Source organism: Aythya marila (genome assembly GCF_965140915.1).
Source record: "Aythya marila genome assembly, chromosome: 3".
In the NCBI taxonomy this organism is placed as follows: domain Eukaryota; kingdom Metazoa; phylum Chordata; class Aves; order Anseriformes; family Anatidae; genus Aythya; species Aythya marila.
Window position 1 is genome coordinate 100,915,088 of NC_139044.1, and position 21,199 is coordinate 100,936,286.

At 43.0% G+C, this 21,199-nt stretch overlaps 2 protein-coding genes across 4 annotated transcripts; both read right to left on the minus strand.

Moving 5' to 3' along the window:
* Positions 1-4,306: 4,306 nt before the first annotated feature.
* ADI1 (acireductone dioxygenase 1) lies at positions 4,307-11,274 on the minus strand. Of its 2 annotated transcripts, none has more exons than XM_082757698.1 (4): positions 10,472-10,711; positions 9,034-9,153; positions 7,743-7,922; positions 4,307-5,991 (listed from the first exon to the last, which is right to left on the minus strand). In XM_082757698.1, exons 1-4 carry the CDS (start codon positions 10,589-10,591, stop codon positions 5,872-5,874), a joined length of 540 nt encoding a protein of 179 aa, XP_082613824.1. In that variant the 5' UTR covers positions 10,592-10,711; the 3' UTR covers positions 4,307-5,871. The 2 variants fall into 2 exon arrangements, with proteins under 2 accessions (XP_082613824.1, XP_082613823.1); XM_082757697.1 differs by lacking the exon at positions 4,307-5,991 and adding an exon at positions 6,002-6,254 and having other exon boundaries at positions 10,472-11,274.
* A 1,823-nt stretch (positions 11,275-13,097) lies between these two features.
* On the minus strand, positions 13,098-21,079 carry RNASEH1 (ribonuclease H1). 2 transcript variants are annotated; one of them, XM_082757696.1, is made up of 8 exons: positions 20,934-21,079; positions 20,670-20,803; positions 19,386-19,580; positions 18,691-18,790; positions 18,159-18,213; positions 16,974-17,058; positions 15,501-15,625; positions 13,098-13,587 (listed from the first exon to the last, which is right to left on the minus strand). In XM_082757696.1, the coding sequence occupies exons 1-8, from the start codon at positions 21,041-21,043 to the stop codon at positions 13,510-13,512; spliced, it is 882 nt and encodes a 293-aa protein (XP_082613822.1). In that variant the 5' UTR covers positions 21,044-21,079; the 3' UTR covers positions 13,098-13,509. The 2 variants fall into 2 exon arrangements, with proteins under 2 accessions (XP_082613822.1, XP_082613821.1); XM_082757695.1 differs by having other exon boundaries at positions 20,625-20,803.
* Between the last annotated feature and the right edge of the window lie 120 nt (positions 21,080-21,199).

A 21,199-nucleotide genomic window follows, 5' to 3' on the forward strand; every position in this document is an offset into this window, starting at 1 on the left:
GCTCACACCTATATGAGCTCAAAGGAAGAGGCCACCTTCCCTTTCTTCCCTGCTTTCTGTCCTCCTGATAGAACATTATAAAAATGGATTTTACCAATGAGGATCTTTACACAGTAGCCATGCTAAAATCTTCATGATTTTAGCACATGGACAGCAGTTCTGAAGTACTGAATGTAAAAAAGCACCAGCACTGACTTGAAGACAAGCTGCTGGAAAGCTGCTTTTCTGCTTATTTCTACAAATCGGCTTGGGAATCACTCATCTTCAGCAGGTGTGTGAGACGGTCACAATCTTGGTGTTGGTGAGGAAAAGAGAGATTGGGGTGGATGGGAGAATCCAGCTATTGCCTTGTCCATGGTGCTCTGAATCAATCTGTCCTACCTACCTTTGGAAATATTTGCATATATTTCTGTTATGTATGAGAGTGCTCGGCATTAAAAAGTCCATCTGAAAGCCAGCAACAGCCTGCAATTTACCCACAAAGAGAGGGGAAAAAAAATGGGATGTTATTTAGCTGAGGCAGGGAGTGAAGGAGGGAGGAGGTTCCTGGCTGACTTTGAAAAATTGTCAAAACTGTCAGTGCTGAACTGAAAATACCGAAGTTAAAAGCTGTGGAATAGAATGACTTGAGCTGCTTTTAAAGCATCTATCATACAGCAGAGGGGCTGAGCAGGTGCTGGCACACCACACGCCAGGGGTAGGCAACGGGACCGAGCCCCAGCCTGGCAACACCAGGGCTGCCTCCTGACCCCAGCATCACCGCCAGCAGCTTCCCTCCCACTCACTAACAGCAGATTGGTGTTAAGTTGCCTGAACCATTGGTAAAACAGAGAAAAAATAAGCCCAGATCCAAATCCTTCAGGCTGGACTACCTGTGACCACAGGGAAAATCGGGATTTAGAGCGCAGAGTGGCTGCTGTCACCGTGGCCACTAACTGCGGGTCACACAGAGCCACCACCCAAAACACAAGGAGCAGACTCAGTCTAATTTTCTACCAGTCGATGTGGCTCGCTGACAGGCACCACAGTTATTTATTGGTATCTTGACAAAAAGCACAAAAGATGATCAAAAGGCAGGGGACTTCTCAAAATCAGTGGAGGTAACCCACAGAGAGCTACAGCAGGAGAAACCGGCAGCAAAATATGTCCCCCTCCCTTTAGCTGCTGAATATTTACCCAAGCATTTTAATTTTCGAAGTTTTGTCTCTTTGTCTTACCTGGGCATTAGTACAGTTAACAGAAAAGGAGAGCTAGTGACTACATTGTATAAAATCGTGGGTTTTTCAAGCTGCAGGTAGAGCAGAGTACATTTTTGCAAACACACAAAATGTTTTGGGATTCAAGCTGTAAAGTCACAATGAATGCAGCAATTCAGATCAAATATGGCTCTTTGAGCCAGGAATATTTAATTGTAACACTAATTCATTCCCTGATGTGTTGGTGTTTATTTGGTTTCAGGAAACAGAAGACACCCGGCAGTGACCCTGTTCTGGGGAGAGGGAAGGGAGTCCGAATTTCTGTCATTTTCACAGGACAAAATCCCAAAGAGATGATGTAATTTCTGAGCATAGCACAGGAAGGGTTCCCGGCTTCTGTCTGACCAAACCCCTAAATTTACCATTTGGCAACAAGGGACATTCTTCAAAGTGGCACTCAGCTGCCACTTCAGTCTTTATGTGCATTGGTCTCTGCCAGCTGATATTAAACGATTCCCTTTGTCATGAAACTGTCCCTTCCAATAAGTTTTTAGCTCAAGCTAAATCCTGGAGGCAGAAACCAGGCAGGAGAGCACCTGTTCTGCCAGCAGGACATTCAGACACAGTGCTCTGAAAGCACAAAGGCTTTGACTCGTTGAGTTCAGCAGCCCAGACAGGCAGCTACAGGCCCCCAGCCACAGGGAAGCGGCATGATCCCTGCGCTCCACAGCCACGGCTGCTTCACCCCTTTCCCTCGGCATCTCCCTCAGCCAGATCTGGAGGATCTCATTTGTAGGCACCTGCACACAGCACACACAAGCACCTGAAGCTGCTGACTGGCTGTGAAACAACTTGGTGCTAAGGCAATCAGCTTCCCCGAGGGGATCCCCTGCCAAAGACACTTACCCAGGACAGCTAACAAAGGAGGGCAAGGTCACAGAGTTTGTCAGCCACCTGTTTGTTCACTTGGTCCATTAAAAAGCCCACTGACCATCCACCATTCTGAGTCCACTTGCAGAAAACAAGGGCACTGCTCTCCCAGGACAGTCACGAGAAAGTGAGGTACACAGCACTTGGGAACAAGCTGCATTAATGTGAAAAATAATACACAGGTATTCAAAAAGCTACCTTCAAACCCTTCAATTCAGCACCATTTCTCCATTATCATCTTTTTTTTTAAACTCTAATCCTGGAGAAGTTGAAATATTCCCCTTGTCTGAGTTAACGGTGCCAACGTGATATTGCTGAACCACTTACATAAATTTTAATATTACATCAATGCACTGAGGTTTTCCACTGGCTGCAGCAAAAGAGACTCATGGTTTTGGACCAAAAAGTATCGATTTCACTTCTTGCTTTTAGATATGTGATAGAATCGTATGTTCTCTCTCCGCTCCTTGGGGCTTTTCCTATTAATATTAACATTTTCTCTGTCCAGCTGTTTTCCCCCAGTGCAATCTCCCACGCAAGCTCTTCACCGAGTATTTATACTGCCTCCAAATTGCTTTTTTTCCTGGCTGACAAAAATGCTTGTGGATAGTAATGCTTTCAACCCTTCAAGAACACCTATAGCACTAAAGGGCACGCATTTAAAAGCATTCACAGCAAGACCCTCGCAGTCACTGCCACCTCTCAGCAGCAGAATGCATTGTGCTATGAAAATGATGAATGATGCTCAGCGGTGTTATCGTGTGTTATTCTTGACAGCCCGGAGATGGGAGCTGTACCAGGGGTATATATTCCTCCGGAGAGGCAACAAAACAAGGTGGTTCAGTCCTGTTTCCGAGGTCACATTCTACATCAGCGAGATGCCGAAAGCAATTGCTGTGGGCAGCTTCTTTCCTGTATCTATCCCCTCCTTGCTGCCTCCAAGCCGTAAATCTCCCACAAGCAGAGAACATCACCTGGGCTCCCTTCCTGGTGGCTCCCTCAGTCTGACCGGGCCCGGATGATGGTGCTGAGCACAGAGCTCCTCAGCTCCACAGCTTCCATTTCTCTTTTTGCACAAAGAGCAAAAGAAAGAGAATCAAAGCAGAGAGGCCCATGGGAGAAGGAGGAGGAATTAATAGATTTGTGTTGACTTCTGGTACAAAAGAAAACAAAGGAAAAGATGAATTATATTGGATTCCACAGACTGACAGCAGCACCAGGAAAAAGCAGTCATTTTCCTGCACATGCAGAAGTACCATTTTCTGTGGCATAGAAGTCAAATAAATAAAACTTGTTGCAGGTGGTAACTGTCACTTAATCCTGTAGCTGTACCTTGAAAAATCCCATAAATTTGTACTGGGACTGGGATGCCCCCGTGCATTTGGTGCTGCATAAGAGGATGTTGCAGTGCTGCTGCCATGGACATGGCATACAAATCCCTGATCCGGTGGGCACAGCACAGCATCCATGCAGGCTTACCTGAAGAACCTGACCACAGTTATACCTGATGTTTGCTGGTAACTCTGATTTTCAGCCAGGCTTACAAACCACAGCACAAAAGCTAATGCAGGCTGAGCTAAGCTCTCTGCGGGCTCTCATTTCGCAAACGTGGGTTGTGCCTGCACCCTACTGCCACAGACTGAGTCCAGCACCTGCAGAATTTATGATCAGGTGTGTGCCTGCCTCAGCAGTGACCTTGCAATCCAATACTGGGAGACAGGAACTATATGCCCTTTTTTCTTGCTGTTTACACCTTTTAAGATAAAAGCTGGTACAGCTTCACTTCAAAACCACAACTTTGTTTTCAGAGACACTTCTAGACCTAGCCATTATTGTACGTAATGCTCCTGCAAGATAAAGAAAAGATTGCTTGCTAAAGAAGGGATGTTTAGCAGACCTGTACTTACAAACAGCGGGAAAGTTCAATTAATTTTCTCCTTTGTACTACCTTATGAAAATTTACATAACCCCAAGTCTCATCTTGCTTGAGTCCTGTTTATATGAGCAACTGCAAGACAGGAGTTTGTACTGCATATGGCTTAAATTGGCACACAGGCTGCAGGCAGTGCAGAATCTGTGCTCTCATCATCCTCTGGGAGCTGAAGCACACACCACAATCTGCACAGCTGACTCACTGCAAGGAGCAAATTCATACCAAAATGTTTCTGTACCCACTGCTGAGGAGCAGCATGCCTGGAGTAACAGCAAGGCACTTACTGAAAACTGGGCCAGCACGTTTAAGTCCATGTATCTTCTTTATTTCACAGCTAAAGAAACTGAGGCACGCACTTAGTGCTTTGTCTGGTTACAGAACAGGTCAGCAGCAGAACAAGGAATAAAAGCTGGTTAAAAATTACAGCAGTAACACCATTGCTCAACGTATCCTTAATGTCTGCAGCAGAAAAAAAAAAAGGAAGAAAAAAAAAAAAAGCAACCATACTGAAGTCAAATTAATTTTATTAATAACTCATGGGAGCAAATTGCTACATTTTGCCAAGAGAAAACCAAAGCTTTACGTACCAGGCCTGAGCTAGGGAAGCTGCATAGTAAAATGCCGATTATGCAAATTTATCTTGTGAACATTTTTAGACAAGAATGAAGTTGGGTTTATTTTCTTTAATTAAAACTAGAATCCTACATAGTTCATTAGCATGGATTCAGAGCAGAATGAATATTAATGTAGCCCACCTCTCCCAACTCTACCTGCCAGAAACATCAGGAAAAAAAGGGTTAGAAAATGGATTCCTGAGCTACTGTAAATGCAACTGGCTAATGTTACCAGAAGGCTGCCATCATTAAAGAGATCACAGAAATCTTTTTGGCCAGAAAAAGGCAAATGTTACAGACATCTTCAAAAAGGAGAGAAAGAGGATCTGGGGAACAAGACGCTGGCCATCCATATTTCTGCAAATTATGGAATAAGCCATTCCAGGCACACGAAATATAAGGAACTGGGAATAGTTGGTCAACACCAATTTACCAAAGGCACATTCTGCTTGACCATCCCGACTGCCGTCTAGGAGGAAATAAATGGCTCTGTTGCAGAGGGGAAACAGTGGATGGCAGTTACCTTGCATACAGCAAGGCTTTCAACAGTTTCCCACAGTAGCGTTGTACTCAGACTGGGAATACGAGCTACAAAGTAGGTGAAAAACTTGTGGACCATCAGGCTAGGAATGGCCAGTTGTTTCTGTTTGACTAAGCTGGCTACAAGTGACATTCCTCAGTAGTCAGAGCCAGGACAAATCATAGTTTATATCATCACTAACAACTTGGACTGCCAAAAGTCCAGTTTAGGACACTTGTTTGTCTAGCCTGGAGAGGACTAAGGGAAGACCTAATTGTATTTTGCCACTAGAGAAGGGAGTGCAGAGAACTCCAAGCCAGATTCTTCTCAGGGTGAGAGATAACAACCACTCGCGGTGTCAAGGGATTTGGACATGAAGAGAAATTGTGAGGCCACAAGAGCGGCTAAGCAATGGAGCAAGTACCTGGCCAGCCTGTGGAGTCTCCTGCACCGGAGGCTTTCAAAACTCAGGAGCCTGAGCAACCTGGTTTAATTTTGAAGTTGGCCCTGTACTTCAAAGGGGAACGGACTAAGTGGCCTCCAGATGACCTTTCAGCCTAAATTTGTCTATGATTTTGTGATTCCAGTGTATATGCAACCAGTAGTGTAGTCGGTTGAAAAATCACATTTATTCCGATTGGCTTCAAGGCTGCTCCACCTGTCAGGTCGCAGACACCATTACTGTGCTTCAGTCAAAAACTTCATATACTGTTTCCGAGCAGGAAAATCATCAGCTGGTCTGTTGTATGCTGTCCAGACTGGTTCTCCAACGAACAGCCTCATTGCCTTCACGTAATTCTGTCAAAGAACAAGAAGCCACAAGTAACGTAAGAGCTCCTTTCCATGGGATCATAATTCTGAAGTTAATGGTTTCATTTGCACTTCTGCAGCGGTTTTTGAAACTGTTTCAAGACGGACTGAAAGCTTCACATGTTCCAGAATATTGTAGCATTATGCTGTTGTTTCTGCTGCCAGCTACTGCAGCAAGGGGATTTTGCACTTATGCAGTGATCTCCTGTGTCACAACCAGTGCCTCCAGGCCAGGCAAACAGTACTTCTCCCTGTTTCAAAGAAACCAGATAAATCCTGTCTTATGCAGATCATTTTGCACTGGATCCACAATACTGAGCAGTACAGCATCTAATTCCTACTTGCTTAGTTAAACAACAACAAGCAGAAGACACAAGATCACTGGGGGCCTGAGGAATATCACAAGCTTCCAAGTGAGGGCCATAAGAGCTGAATGGGGAATACAGAAACTAGCCAAAAAATAAAAACCCATTATGTACGGAACGTGAAAAGTCTCCAGATTTCAAAAGAAAAAGTAATAGCCCTCGCCACCAGCTAGCCAAAAGTATGCCAGGTGGGAAGGTGCAGCTGTGGCAGCAGAGAACGGCGTTTTACATCCTGCATAAGTGCTCCAAACACTGAGTTATGGGGAACTCTCCTCTTCTCTACTACCAAATATTCTACAGGCTTAGGCCCTAACTATTTTGTAAACACTGCAAAGTGCTTATCCTGTACCTACATGCTCAGCAATGTCAAGAACAAAGTTAGGTACCTAAAGAACTTAGCTGCAAAACCCAAAGGTCTAGAAGTACCTAAAGAATTTATGTGAGACTTTGAAGATTCCATTTCTGGACTGAAGTTCCTGAAGTGGACATAAATGTTTACGACTTCTTGTGGATTCAACCCATAACCCATTACATTCTGTGTATGTAATGAAAAAGCCTTAAAATAATGTTTGTAGCTGATTCATTGTGGATCTCAAAATGTAGACATGAGAAGCTGGGTTTTTCACTAAAGTATGTTTTTATTTTTTTTTCATAGACATTAACTGCTACCTGGGCAGCTGATTCAAAATTATATCACAGTCAGGACCATGCCAGAGATGGGATCTTGCTACACAGGAGACAATGACACACATTTCCCCTTTTTCTAGGGCTAATGCTGAGATTAAAAACCTACATGTAGAAGTCCACAAGGGCAGGCACACAGCTCAGGACTCTCAATCTCACAGTCCTGTTGCCAAAAATACTCTCCAAAAGCAGGTCACCTCCTGTGAAGCAAGCGTTCAGTCTGGCATACGCCAGCTGCATGTAGTGGCTCCGGACCCTTAAATCATTCTTTCCCTGAAGGTGAATTTAGCGCTTATAAAGAATGCCACTGATCTAGACAGGTATGCTCTGTCTCTCCATACAAAGACACCCAACAAGACAACACAGAAGGATCCATCTCCATGCCACAAGTGGCAGTAGGGGCAATCTCGCTGCAGGCAGGGCCTGGCTATGACACCACTGTCACACAAAATACACTATGGGTATCACGTGGCAATGACTTGCAGTTACAGCTGATGAGATGAAGCTGGATTTGTGACCTGGAGATGAAAGGTTCAGATGCTGTGAATTATTTAGTATTTTTCATATTCCTACTTCATATTTAATATGCTTTGCTAATGAACTGCAAAGTCTCAGGGCATGCAGTTACTAATAAGATATACACTCACAGACATTTGTCATCAAAACTTACGGTAAACTATAGTAACATACATTCTCATCCAGCGTAAATCGGTGATATATGCCAGCAGGGAGGGTTATCATGTCTCCTTTCTCCATGGAAATTCGGATCCATTTGTCATCCTTGTCTCGAACATCAAAATAGCCAGATCCATCTAAGATGTAGCGAATTTCATCGTCTAGGTGTAAATGTTCTTCATAAAATGTTTTTATCTAGGGATAGCAGGTATCTTTTAAAACTACTGAACACAGAATCACTGCTAAAAAACATGGCTGAAACATTTGGCAAAGCAGACAAAGGCTTTCTAACTATGCAGTGATTTAACTGACAGATGAGACCAATAGGATTAAAACAGCCAATCCAATCAGCCAGAGACAGTCTGTGGATGCTTCCAAACATGCGTTAAATGTTCTATACCAGATAACATCATCTGTTTAGTTCTGGATGCTGTTTAGCCATGCTAGAGCAGGTGGGCCTGAAACAGACCTCAGCCTTTACTGATTCAGCACAGCAAAATGTGCAAAAGTCCACGTTCCCAGTGAGTAAAGGCTTATCTGTGTATCAGGTTGAGCTCACACAGGATACTTGAGTTACAACCTAATTCACCTTGTAAAAAAATTTAATGCCAGTGTAACACAATGCACTTAAACTGATAAATGGACAAAAATTGAATGAAAATATGGAAATGCCACCAGGTTGTTGTATTCAGGCCAGAACAGCAGTCCAACACCCTGGGGCAGGGAGAACATTCCTTTTAGAAGGCTCATCTCGGAGCCTGGCACTGTTCGTATTCAGCTTTTTTGAAATAGCCACGCTGTTAGCCGCCCAAGTTAACAAATCTTCTTGTAAGGAGAATGTATCCCTCAAATTCCACGATATGTTCCTTTGAAAAGATGAATTTTGCAACAGCCATTAGGATGTTTTGGCCTTCAAATCTCGTGCAGAGCTGGCAACAACCTGCCTTCATCCCAGTTTGTTAGTCTCTCTGAAGTCAGGTCCATATCTACAGGGCTCTACTTGTAGGAACCTTATGTTCAAAATGACACAGTCATGGGAACTAACCTAAAAAACTTCGAAGCCAATCTAAGAAGCAAAAAGCCTATCTCCCCCACCCTCCCCTCCCATTTGAAAATCAGTATCAAAACTTTTATTTTTATTTTTTTTTTTTTTTAAGTTAAGGACTTCTGAACAGAATGTATTTTAAACATGGAAATCTCACCCCTGAGACTCTGCTCACAATGAATGTGTATTACGAAGCTGGCTGCACACACTAGCAATGGACTTCAGAATACAAATCTTCATTCAAAGCAAAAGCTTACATACCTTTTCTTCGTAATTTGGAAGCTTGTCTTTATGTATAGTTATTATATCCATCCAAGAATAATTTTCCGCTTTCCGAATCTCTTTCAGACATGGATCAGTCTCATAGTTATCAGCATCCAACTGAAAAATAGGCAGAAAAAAATGAATTCAGACAATCGCTTAAGACACAATTCAAGTTATTAATCAGGAAAAAACAAAGTTGTTGAGAATGTCAGTGGAGAAACAAATAACACCAGTGGGTAGCTAAGTTAGCTTCTCATAGGTACACAAGACACGTACCACTACCTTCCAAGATTGAAAGTTCAATGCATGAGTGTACAACTACTGCATGCCAAATGATATACCAGATACTAACAAGTCCAACAGAGTTACTCTTTGGTTATCATGGGGGAAAACCAAGAATGATTAAAGAAAAGGAGAAAAAAGCTTTTGAAATCAGCATGGACATCCCATATGGACTTACCCCTGAAGAAAACTATACTTGCCTTCTCACATTGCTTTTACAACCTTAATATCATTCAAGGGCCAGATTCATTTGATTTACCTATATCCTGTCCACCTTCGCACAGAAATAATCTGGGAGGCCTTCCTGCTACCTCTGCATCCCAGTTTCTGAGGTTTGGAGATGCTGGCAGACACGCCAGCTGCTTTCAGCACCACTTCCCCACTTGGCATGACTTGCTTCCAAGCACACAAAGCTATTGTCATACACAAAAGAGCAGCAGCATGGCACCAATAAATAAGATTAAATTAGAAATTAGTAACTTTGGGGTCTTTGCTGATTATGCCAGAAATGTATTAATAAATTGCCTTGGATACACTCCACTTTTTCTGCTCAGATGCCAGATTTCTGAAAGTGGGAGAGCTACTAAAAGCAGGGAAATGGAAAGTTACCTGAGGTTTCATAACTGCGGGATTTTCCACGGTTTACTGACTCTTGCAGCATGTCCCTACCTCACACAGCATGCAGCACACTTCAAAGGCCAACAACGTATGTCCCTGCCCCCCCGAGGTACTCCCAATTCTGCAGCACCGCTTGTGCTGCACTCCTCAAGCCCCTGAGGTGCGATTACAGGGGAGAGAAAATCACGAGCTCTTAATGAACGCGCTTTATAGCTGAGGCATGCCCGATTTGTAGTTTGTGACAGAAATTCCCTGTCACGCAGCCCTTCTGCCTGATGCACGCAGGAAAGGGGGGCTCTTGCACGACCACCACACGGCCCAGCACGGCTGGCGCTGTGCTTCAGAAGAGCCCTCAGCACCGACACAGAGCTCAGACTCCTGGTGCCTGCACTGCGTGAGGAGAAGGGGAGCGGCGGCATTAGGGCGACCCCCCCGGCTGCCGCCTCAGCGCCGGGGGCCCGGCGCCATTTTAGGCGCGGCGCCGGGGCCTCGCTCAGCCGCGTCCCGCTCGGGGTGGGGGGGCCCCGGCTCTTACTTTGCGGTAGGTGACGCCGAGGAGGCGCAGCTGCTCCAGGCTGACGGCGCGGTTGGGGTGCAGCCTGTGGGGCGCCCGCTGGTCCTCCTGGGACTCGTCCATGTACCAGGCCTCCACCATTTTTATTTTTATTTTTTTTTGCTTTGGCAGCGGGAGCCTCCTCGAGGCCGGGCTGGGCTGGGCGGGAGCGGCGCGCTGCGGCCCGCCCCGAGGAGAGCTCGGCGAGCAGCTCCCGGGGCCGCGTTTTTTTTTTTTTTTTTTTTTTTCCTTGTTTGTTTGTTTGTTTGTTTTCTGCTCGTTTCCGGGACCATTTCAAGCCCTGGAAACACAGGCACAGCGTAAATAGCTGTTACTTTCCCTTATACGCTTCGGCTCGACATCGTGAGCGATGAAAGCATGCCTCGAGCTCTAGGTCTCTGTGGACAAATTGGGCTGGTGAACAGGTTTCTTGCAAGTGCCAGGCTTGGTGGCTGGTGGCAGCACACATCGTGCCTAACTTAAAAATCAGCTTGGCTTACTGGTCTGCACTAGTAATGCTCAAGGGTGAACGCACCAGTTGGTCTCAGCCTCAAACACCTGCATTGCAGCATCCAAACACGGAGAAATAAAAATACATGAGGAAAAAGGAGAAAAAAAGAGATAGTAAAACACCGGAACGTGCTTCCCAGAAAGGTTGTGCTGTCTCCATCCAAGGATTTATTCAAAACCTGACTCAGCACAACCTGAGCACCCAGGTCGAGGAAGCTTGCCTGGCCAAGCCACCCTCAAAGCCCCTTCCAGCCTCTAGCTCCACCACAGTAAATAAGCCATCGGTCAGTTAAACACCATTTAAGGGTGGAAAAATAACCAAAAAAAATAGTTGGGGACTGGTCCTATTTTCATAAAAAGTGAGAAATTTACTCACCAAAATGACTAGTCTTACAGATATTTCTTGGATTATTAGAAATGTTACCAGATCTCTTTAAGGTATATTTCACATAATTGCACTCCTGGATAAAACTTAATTGCAAGTCCCAAAACACTATAGGTAAGTTGGTCTAATGCTGATTAATTACTCACATTTTTAGAAGCACAAACCCAGCCAGAACTTTAATTCCTATCCACTGAAGCATGTCTATTAAATGGCAATACCCTATTTAAGTTCTAGTTCACTATGAAGAACTTCTACAGCCAACCTTCTTCGCGTTCTCAATCCTCTGAGAAATATCAGCCTTACCTTGCAGCTTTCTTTCAGCTTTCCTCTATTCTGAATTTCCAGAAATAGAATGATAAACTTCGGTATCAAATTAACATAAAACTATTTCCTATCAGATTCCTTGTTTCCACATTGAGGAACCACTTCAGGCAGTAAAGTAACTTAAATACAATACAGTGTTATACTGCTGTTACCATATGCCCATCATTATTTACACATTTTCTTCAAAGCCACTGCTTGAAACAACAGAGATTTCTATACAATAAATAGGATCTGCATGTTTACCGTGAGATGTATGATACACAGATTATTAGATGACACCTCTTCAGTACTTTGTCACACTTAAACAGTTTCAACTAGTGATCTGATCAGGGACAACTACGTGCTTTCCTTAAAGTCTAACTTCTAAAATAAACAAACAAGACAATTGTGTGTATGTATGTGTATATACACATCTATACATACACCAAAAAAAAAAGCAGCGGGCAAAATCTAATCAGGGTACTACCTCACCACTACAGGTGCAATTACGGAACTGCTGTGCAATGTTGGATGCAAAAATAAAAGAAAACCTCACTCATCTATTAGTCAATAGCATAGCCAGCCAGTTTCCTAGCTCCATCACAATTCACGTGACACTACATACCTAGAAGCATGCACTTTGCCACAGTAAGAATACTGTAAAGGAAGTGAGAACCATTAAGAAACCAAGCTTCAGCAGCTCCACCATTTTATACAGCAATTAACAAATACGAAAAAGATTCAATGACTTCTAGCTTAGGCCCTACTACTCAGCGGCATTAAGGTGTCTTACAAAGAAGTTGATAACAATAATGTTGCAAATGTTTGCTCTTCCTATATAGATGCACAGAAAATAAAACTTTTGTTGATTAGTAGTAATTACTCTCTAATTCAAGTGCGCATTAGCCATTCCATTAGTCTCATCATTGACTGGAAAAAAAAAAGAAGTCAAACACTTGACACCCGGAAGATGTGAAGAAGCTGATCATCTTCTAGTTCCATTTCAGATGAAATGGCCAATTATTACCTCTGGGACAACAGTGAAGAGGAAGCTAAACAATGATAATGAGAACCCATACACATTAAAATAATGACATATTGGAGACAGGAAGCCAGAAACAAAGAGCTTGGACATTTAGAGCAGCTAGAGAGAAGAACAGTAAAAATTGATTGTTCAAGTTCTCTCGTGACCTGGGTTTTTAATTTGTTCTTGCCAACTAGCAACAGCAAGTAACATAATGAAGGTGCTGTCACTGGCGATACTGTGAGGCACATGTGAGCATTGCAAGGCTACCTGCAGAGAGATTACTGCTGCTGTCAGAATGCCAAGGCACATTAATATCTCCATGTTAGGTTATTATCTCTTACCAAACCAACCAACACTCTACACCCCTCAATGACTTTGCACTGTTTATATATATCTCTGTACAAAAAAAAAAATTAATTTATTTCATTACAAGAGGGAAATACAGAACACATAAAGATTTAATGTAATTTCTCCAGAAGTCTGGTGAATCCAAACGTCTATGAGACTGCTAAAAGACACTGACAGCAGCGCTTCGGTTAAGATGGAGAAAAAAGCAAACACTGTATATCATCAACTAAATATTGACTTGATTGCAAAGCAAAAAGTGCAGAATACAACGTGTTGATTTTTTTCTTCTTCTTCTCCCACCGTTGGTGTATGGTTAGCGCTTCAGGCCAGAAATAAGCACAGTTCAAAGTTCAACTCCGGAACAAGAACAGCAGTTCGAATCATCACTGCAATGTTAGTCCTTTTCCTGCAAGTGCAGTAGTCTCTAGTCCCAATATGTCACAACATTTATTTACTAGCTCCTTCTCTTGCCAGTCTGTCAGCTTCTTCATTCCCTTGGAAACCAGCATGACCAGGAATATGCATCTGTCAGGACAAAAATACAAGAGTGTTAAGTATGGAAGAAATCAAGGAAAAAAAGCATATCCATGAAATTTGGTCATGTACTTCCCTCCTGTTCCCATGCCTCACATGGGAACTGTGTCCTTCCCAGTAATCTTTGTAGTCTCTTCAATAAGCAAGAACTGAATCGCCAAATAATGAAAAACACCGCTATGAGAAGTGGTGGGCTGGATAAGGACCACCTAACCTAAGAAACGTAGGTAACAGCAGCAAGACTTAGACACTAACTCAAAAGTCCTACTTTCAGCAGAAAGAAAATCCCTCTGCATTCCACGCTTAAACCAAGCTAACCTTTTCTCAGAAAGCCAGAGACCTCTATGCCACTAAAACCAATAGCCTCGGTGATTACAGCACTCAGAATACAGCAACAGAATATGAAAACAATCTCTTGATTTTCAGATGTCTTTACTATTCATCCTTAAAAATAAGAAACAAAAAATACTTTCAGCCCTTGATCAATCCTTGTCACAAGTAAGGGTGGATAGGGGAGAAAGAAAGTAAGAAAATCAGGCTTGTCGTTTGACAAGACCTGAGAGAAGACAAATATGAAGGACTTGTGAGATTGTATTAGGTTTCTTAGGCAAGGTTTTGTTAGCTTGGGGCTCCAATGGGTGGCTTCTGTGAGAAGCAGCCAGGGGCTGTCTTGTGCCACACACAGACAGTTCTAAGACAGACCAACCACAGAACACAGCTGCACCAGCTGAACTGTGGCAACGTATTTAAGAAAGGGTAAAAGCCACTACCAGCAGCTGTAAGAGAGAGAAGTGAAAGGATGTGAGAGAACAACTCTCTGCTTCAGCAGATCCATTACCATAAAAAAGGTGCCTGAATACATGTCTCCTCTGGAAATAAAGCGTCTCTCAAAGTTCGAGAGATTCAGATGGAATGGACGTACATAAAACATTTTTTTTAATATAAAATACACTATGCACAGCTGAACTTCAGCCTTAGGTTTAGATTTTTACAATTTTTACTACTCAATAAACAATAAGAGTAACTATACATAATCTAGTGGGAGTTGTGAACTCTGGAACACAGACAACATGAATGACAGAACATCTGCAACAGACTTCCCCTGTAGAAGAGCATGCTGAAGAACTACCCCACTCTGTTTTCTACAGAGTGGACACAGAAGTCCAATAAATATGCCATTAGTGGCCATGAAGTCAATGGTACAGAGACGTACTTCTAGAATCAGCACTCCTTTACTGCAATTAGAGGCAAATTTGGAGGTGGGGAGGAGAAGACATACCCTATGATGTTTAGCACTGCTATTAGTGGTTACAGAAAAATACCTTTTATCAATAATACATGTGTAGACATGGTTTTACTTCTCTACTAGAGAGCTAAGTAATTTGAAACTAACACAATGGATATTTTAATGACCTTTCTGCACCCAGTTTTTCTTGGAAAAAAATGCTGTTACGGTACAGAAAACTGGAGTTAGTTTATTTGGGGTATACTGTCTTAATTTTCCCTGTTTAAAGACACTCGTGATTAAGTTAAACGAAAGAACCAGCATTTAGAGAATTCTGAAAAGCGAATCAAGGAGTTGAGAAACAGCTCAAGAAGACACAGTTATGTTCCAAGCTCACGTTTCCAAAACCAGATGTAACTATTACAGATGTCTTCTAAGTAGTAACAAGAGAAACAGCAACAAAAATATAAACATGTGTTTCAATAAATGAAATAGTAGTTACAAGAGGCTAGCTTACACTGAAGTGACCATCTTACTTACTTCAAAAAGAACAAGCAGCTTTACTGTATTTAGAGATGTACAATATAACATCTTGTAAAATTCTTTGTTACAGTCATACTTGATAAGAATTTACAAGAGTATTTAAGATGTCATTAAGACCATGAAATGAGATGCTCACCCACTGAATTTCTATGCCTTTTGATAGATTATCAAGTCTTTCGAAATCTTCTTTATTTATTACACTTCCTCCCGAACTTGTTCTCCAGCCATTTGTTTTCCAGTTGTCAACCCAGCTCGTAATACCTGTGCACAGGGAGTATTACCATAAAACATCAGAGAAGTCAGCAAAGATCACGATGCAGCAAACAACCATTTAACAGGTCTTTCAATGCATTAACTCCAAACAAAGTCTCAGGCAAAGACATCAAATATAGGAGACATTGTTTGGTTCCCTGCTACTGTCTTTCAGAATTGTGTTTTTCCATTATTGCTTCAGTTACTTGCCAATGTTTTCCCAAACAGATATTTGAAGACTACAATGTTACATACACATTACACATCCATTTATGACCCGCACTTCAACAAACTGAAACTAAGGGTTTTCTTGACTGTACACTAAGCTGGAACAAATTGGGTTTGAGAAATTGAAGAGACAGACATTGAAATAACAGACATATTAAGACTTCTGCAAGCTAAACAGAACATTTTAAAAAAGGACCACATGCACAGATTTCTACAGAACAAGATCTAACATTCTGGCCATCCGTTGCTGGCCAGCAAAATTTCCATAGTATTCCTTAAACAAAGACTTTTTTGTTTGTTTTGTTGTTTGTTTGTTTTTGTTTTTTGTTTTTTTAATCTCTTTGCTGCTCTGGACAGTATGAGACATCCCTACTGCTTTCATAACAAAAGACCTGAATCAAAGAATCATGGACCTTGCATACCGAACCCACTAAAAAACAAGCCAAATCATATCCATTTATACTTCACTGCAGGCCTGCTTTCCTCACATTAAAACAAACAAACTAGATAAATATACAGAATAGCTTTGGTTAACGAACGAATTGCTGGACCTGTCACTTCCTGCTCATTTCAAATTCTGTTAGCTTGTGTGTGTCTGAAAGAGGTTCTGATTAGAAGCAAAGTATCAAGGACTCGTGTTCTGCCCCTGTTCTGGTTTTTAAGTTGAATTAAGGACAGTAAATGTTAAGAAACAACTTACAGAATTTTCTATTGCTTCTCTCCACACGTGAAAAGCAGGAAATGTAACTGTACTTCAAGTTTGTGTAGTTTCTCCATTCCAAACCAAACCCAAAACCAAAGTGAAACTACAGGCTCACTACACCAGCTTCTGAGTGCATCCTTAACAGCATGTACATGAACAACATTTTTCTAGACTGTGTGTCGTAACAAATGTATTAAGACAAAAATCCTTTAGCTACTTCTTCATTCTTCCCAGTAACAGGTATTTTGTCTTTAATTATATCTCATACAGTTAGCAGATCATCCTTCCAATATTCTCAAAGTACTGAATTCTGTTAGGCATTCTCATCTTTATACTCATCTCCCCAAGCCCCATTAAGTTCTATGGGCCGTATGTGATGAAATTGTGCACAACACCTTTGAAAAATCAGGAAAACCATCAACTTACCATTAATCGTGAACTTGCTATCAGTGTAGATAATTAGTTTCTTGATGTTCTGACTCTTTGCTTGCTCAATTGCTTTGCAGGCTGCCTTAAGAACATTTCAACAGAAGCACAATTCAACACATGATTTTGAACACATGTAACTAAAATACCAGCCAAGTACCTGATGTTAATACAGAAGAACTAGAAAGAATATTACTGCAGTCTCTCCATCACTGAATACCATCATGCTTTACAGCATAATTTTCCAAAATTACGCATGCAGATGATCACTTAATGAATCAGAAAAACAGAAAGCAACTTAAGTTTCCCTAGCATTTAAAAAAAAAAATAAATCTGATGTTCAATTCTTTACTGCAGGAGCAGCTCTCTGCGCATTTGAGTAACTACCCAAGCTCTCTCAATAGCACATCAAGTTTTAGGCATCTTTGTAACTTTATAGAACAAGAATGCATACAAGTTCCAACTGCTTGGAACCCCTAAAAGGTAGATTGTGCTTTTCTCTTGGTGCTATGAAATATAATAAGAGAAGTGGGTTGGACTGAATGTAGAGCTGAAAAACTCTCCAATGCTAAGTTTGAACCCTGGCAAACCCATCAGCTCTGCTTGTCCCTCACTAAAAGGAACTTCTTGCCATTTTTAAGGAGATCAGCTTCCCCTTTCAGTTTACCTCCACACTGTGCAGGCAGCAGCAGTACAAGAATTAAGATTAGGTGAGAAGGAAGACTAAATCTGCTAATGCCAAGAGAATTTTACTTCAAAAGTAACAGAAGCTACTCTGAAAATTACTTATTATATTTATCAAAGAAATATGATACTCTGACCGTACACAGTAAGAAAGCAATTATCCTCTTAACCACAACTAAAGCAGCCGTTACACAAAGTCTGAGATGTGCACATTAATAATACAAAGGATACTACAGAGATTTGAGAACTTTCCTAATGCAAAGGTTGTTTTAAATATCTGTGCTTGGCCTGATGACATTTGGGAGTTCTCAAGCTGAGTTACTGCCTGTCTGAAAGCAATAAAAACAGTAAAACCTAATTTGTTTCAAGTCCTGAACTCCTGGCATTTTGTGTACTTCCCTCACAGCTTACTAACTGGTTTCTGAAGGCCAGAACTGAAATAATCATGAGCATACTACTGCTTTCTTTGTGCAGAAGCATTTTAGGATGTTTACTACTTACATGTATTTCAGCTCTTTGATTAGTCTGCCGTCCAGGAAGTCTTTCACTGATATTTCTGTATCCAAGGAACAAATAGTAGATTAGTAACTCAAAATTATCAGTGGTGTACAATCATTACATATTAGAAGCATACATAAAACAGAGATATTTTTTTGTCTTATAAAGGAGATGATTGGGAATTCTAGATTCTAACTTCTCCTACGCAGTGCAACCTGCATATCTGCACCTGCCATCAATCTGTAGTTACTCTTGCTGTCTACTGTGCACAACTACAATGATTTTAAGACTTCCTGCATCCCTTGTATTCCAGCTTTAGCCTCTTAAAAATATTATTTCCAATCATTTTTCTCTACAACCTTACTTCCTAGAAAAGCTGGTTTCTGTCTTCCTGCAGTAACTCATTACTCTAACAGCACTATCATTAAGACAAGTCTCACTAGCAGGACTTTATATTCAAAAGGAGGCCAGTACTGTTAACAACACCCAAAACAAGTATTAGCATATACAAAAAAGAAGCCACCCGATTACTTACAAAGGGTGGCCTGGTCCCCAGTAGACACCTATTCCGGCACGTGCCCTGTTACGTCCATTACCCGAGCAACAACCATCTGTATAAACGACTGCAAAGTCACCTGCAGGAGAAGTCCCAAAAGCAGAAGTTCAAGCAGTCTTTCAAGGACACAGGCTCTTCAAGCAGAAGGAAATGTCTGCTAGCAGATCAATGCCCAAACTCCTTGAACAACCCTTCAAAATGTTATCTACAGAAACTACCCATATAAATTAGGAATGCAGAACACCAGAAGTCCCACTGCAGCTTCACACCCTCACTGCTCCCAAATAAGTCAGCATCCCGAAGCATCTTTGCACCAAGTTCCAAATTCTCTCTACAGTTCTTGTCTTCTTCAGTCAACATTAAAACTTGCCAGCTACGCCTATATTTAAATCAAGCCTGTAATCTAGATGCATGTAAAAATCACAATTGTAACAACCTGATAAAGCTGTATGCTGATGTCACTTAAAGCCAATTTATATTACATTGAAAACACAACGTGAAATAATATATGGTGGCTCAGATTACCATTTAAAAAGCAAAACCAACAGTGTTACACTATGGCAGCTGGGTGCTGCCATAGAAAACCTCCCTAAAAGCTTTCTAATAGTTACACTGCTGATTATAAAAGAACACAAACAGCTCAAATGAATTACAGGAAGAATGACAGACTTTACCCATATATGAAAATTTATCTCCACTGACTGTTGGTGCCAAGTGCACCTCATCATGTTTTGCACGTTTGGCGGTATGTTCTTCATTTGCAGACTGTTCATATGGCCTTTTACATGTACCGCAGGAGAAGAGGTCTTCTTCTGGTTCCGCTCTCTGGCTAGTATTTTCCTGTATTACAGCTGAAGGACCATGAGCATCTTCAAATAAAAAAGAAAAAAATAGAAGAAAAACCCCACCTATGTATATAGGATCAAGTTTTATTCAAAACAACTCAAGACACCAATTTTGTTTATACCTACTGGCAATGTCAATCTATTAAAATGATGCCTCCCCCAAAAAAACTATGGAAAAAAATATGATCATATATCCCAGTCATTCTTAGTTCCAGCTCAAAGTGAAGTTGAGTCTCAATTAACAGCCTTTAAACAAACACAGACCCGGCACAAACAAACCCATACCAACTCACAGAACAGCTTAGGTTGGAATCTTAGAATCACAGGGTCATAAAAGAGCCCGGGTTGGAAGGGTCCTCAAGGACCATCTAGTTCTAACTCCCTGCCATAGGCTGGGATGACACTCACTAGATCAGGTTACACAGAGCCTCACCTAACCTGGACTTGAACACCTCCAGGGATGGGGCATCCACAACTTCTCTAGGCAACCTGCTCCAGTGCCTCACCACCTCTGAGCGAAGAATTTCCTTCGAACCTCTAATCTATATCTCCACTCTTTTAGTTTTAAACCGCTCCCCCTTATCCTATCATTATCTAGTCAAGTAAAAAGTCCTTCTCCATCCTTTTTATAAAACCCCTTAAAGTACTGAAAGGCTGTGATGAGGTCACCCCAGACTCTTCTCTTCTGTAAGCTGAACACCCCCAGCTCTCTTAGCCTTTCTTCATAGGAGGGGTGCTCCAGCCCTCTGATCATATTTGTGGCCTTCCTCTGGACCCGCTTTAACAGCTCCACATCCTTCTTGTGCTGGGGGCCCCAGACCTGGATGCAGTACTCCAAGTGGGGCTTCACCAGGGCCAAGTAAGCACAATCCCCTCCCTTGCCCTGCTGGCCATGCCTCTTGTTGATGCAGCCCAGCATGCAGCTGGCCTTCTGGGCTGCAAACGCAAACTGCTGGCTCATGTCGAGCTTTTCATCCATCAGAACCCCCAAGTCCTTCCCTGGAAGAGACCTTAAAGACCCTCTAACTCCAACCCCAACACGTATAACATATTTACGAGGGTATTTACTCGTATTTATGGCCGCAGGGAGCCAGGCGAGGGGAGGCGAGCTACCTGCCGGCGCAGGCTGCTGCTGCTGCTGCTCCCCGGGGGTGCCGCCGTTCACGAAGGCCCAGGCTTCCCTCTCGGTGGCGAACTTCTTGAATCTGGCGGCGGAGAACTTGTCGACCTGCTGCTGGCACTCCGCCCTGCAACACAGCGCCCGGCGGCTCCGTCATGTCAGGTCAAGTCAGGTCTGGTCAGCCCGGCCCAGCCCGGCCCGGCCCGGCTCGGCTCAGCCCCGCTGCTCCCGGCCCTTCCCCGGCGGCGGGGCCTTACCAGGTGCGATAAACGCCGGTCCGCCGGCCCTTGCGCACCGCGTAGAACATGGCGCCGCCCTTGGAGACCAGGCAGGAGCGGCTGAGCAGCGCGACCAGCCAGCGCAACATGGCGCCGCCCCGCCGCCATCCGCCCCCTTCCCTCCCCGCCCCTCCGCGCCCCGCCGCAACCGCCACCCCGGCGCCGCCGCCGCCGCCGCCGCCGCCACCCCGCGCTGCGCATGCGCCGCGGCCGGTGAGGAGCCGCGCACGGCGAGGCACTACGGG

Bases quoted from the DNA above. Each gene is read 5' to 3' on its own strand.
- RNASEH1 (XM_082757695.1), bottom strand. From the start codon at position 21,043: ATGTTGCGCTGGCTGGTCGCGCTGCTCAGCCGCTCCTGCCTGGTCTCC. The intron at 18,791-19,385 runs GTAAAGTCTGTC...CTTCTCCTGCAG, and splicing joins AGATAAATTTTCATATATGG to GTGACTTTGCAGTCGTTTAT. The intron at 17,059-18,158 runs GTAAGTAGTAAA...AATGTTCTTAAG, and splicing joins ATCAAAGAGCTGAAATACAT to GCAGCCTGCAAAGCAATTGA.
- ADI1 (XM_082757697.1), bottom strand. From the start codon at position 10,591: ATGGTGGAGGCCTGGTACATGGACGAGTCCCAGGAGGACCAGCGGGCG. The intron at 7,923-9,033 runs GTATGTAAGCTT...TGCTATCCCTAG, and splicing joins TTCCAAATTACGAAGAAAAG to ATAAAAACATTTTATGAAGA. The intron at 6,255-7,742 runs GTATGTTACTAT...TCTTTGAAACAG, and splicing joins GATTTACGCTGGATGAGAAT to GGAGAAGTACTGTTTGCCTG.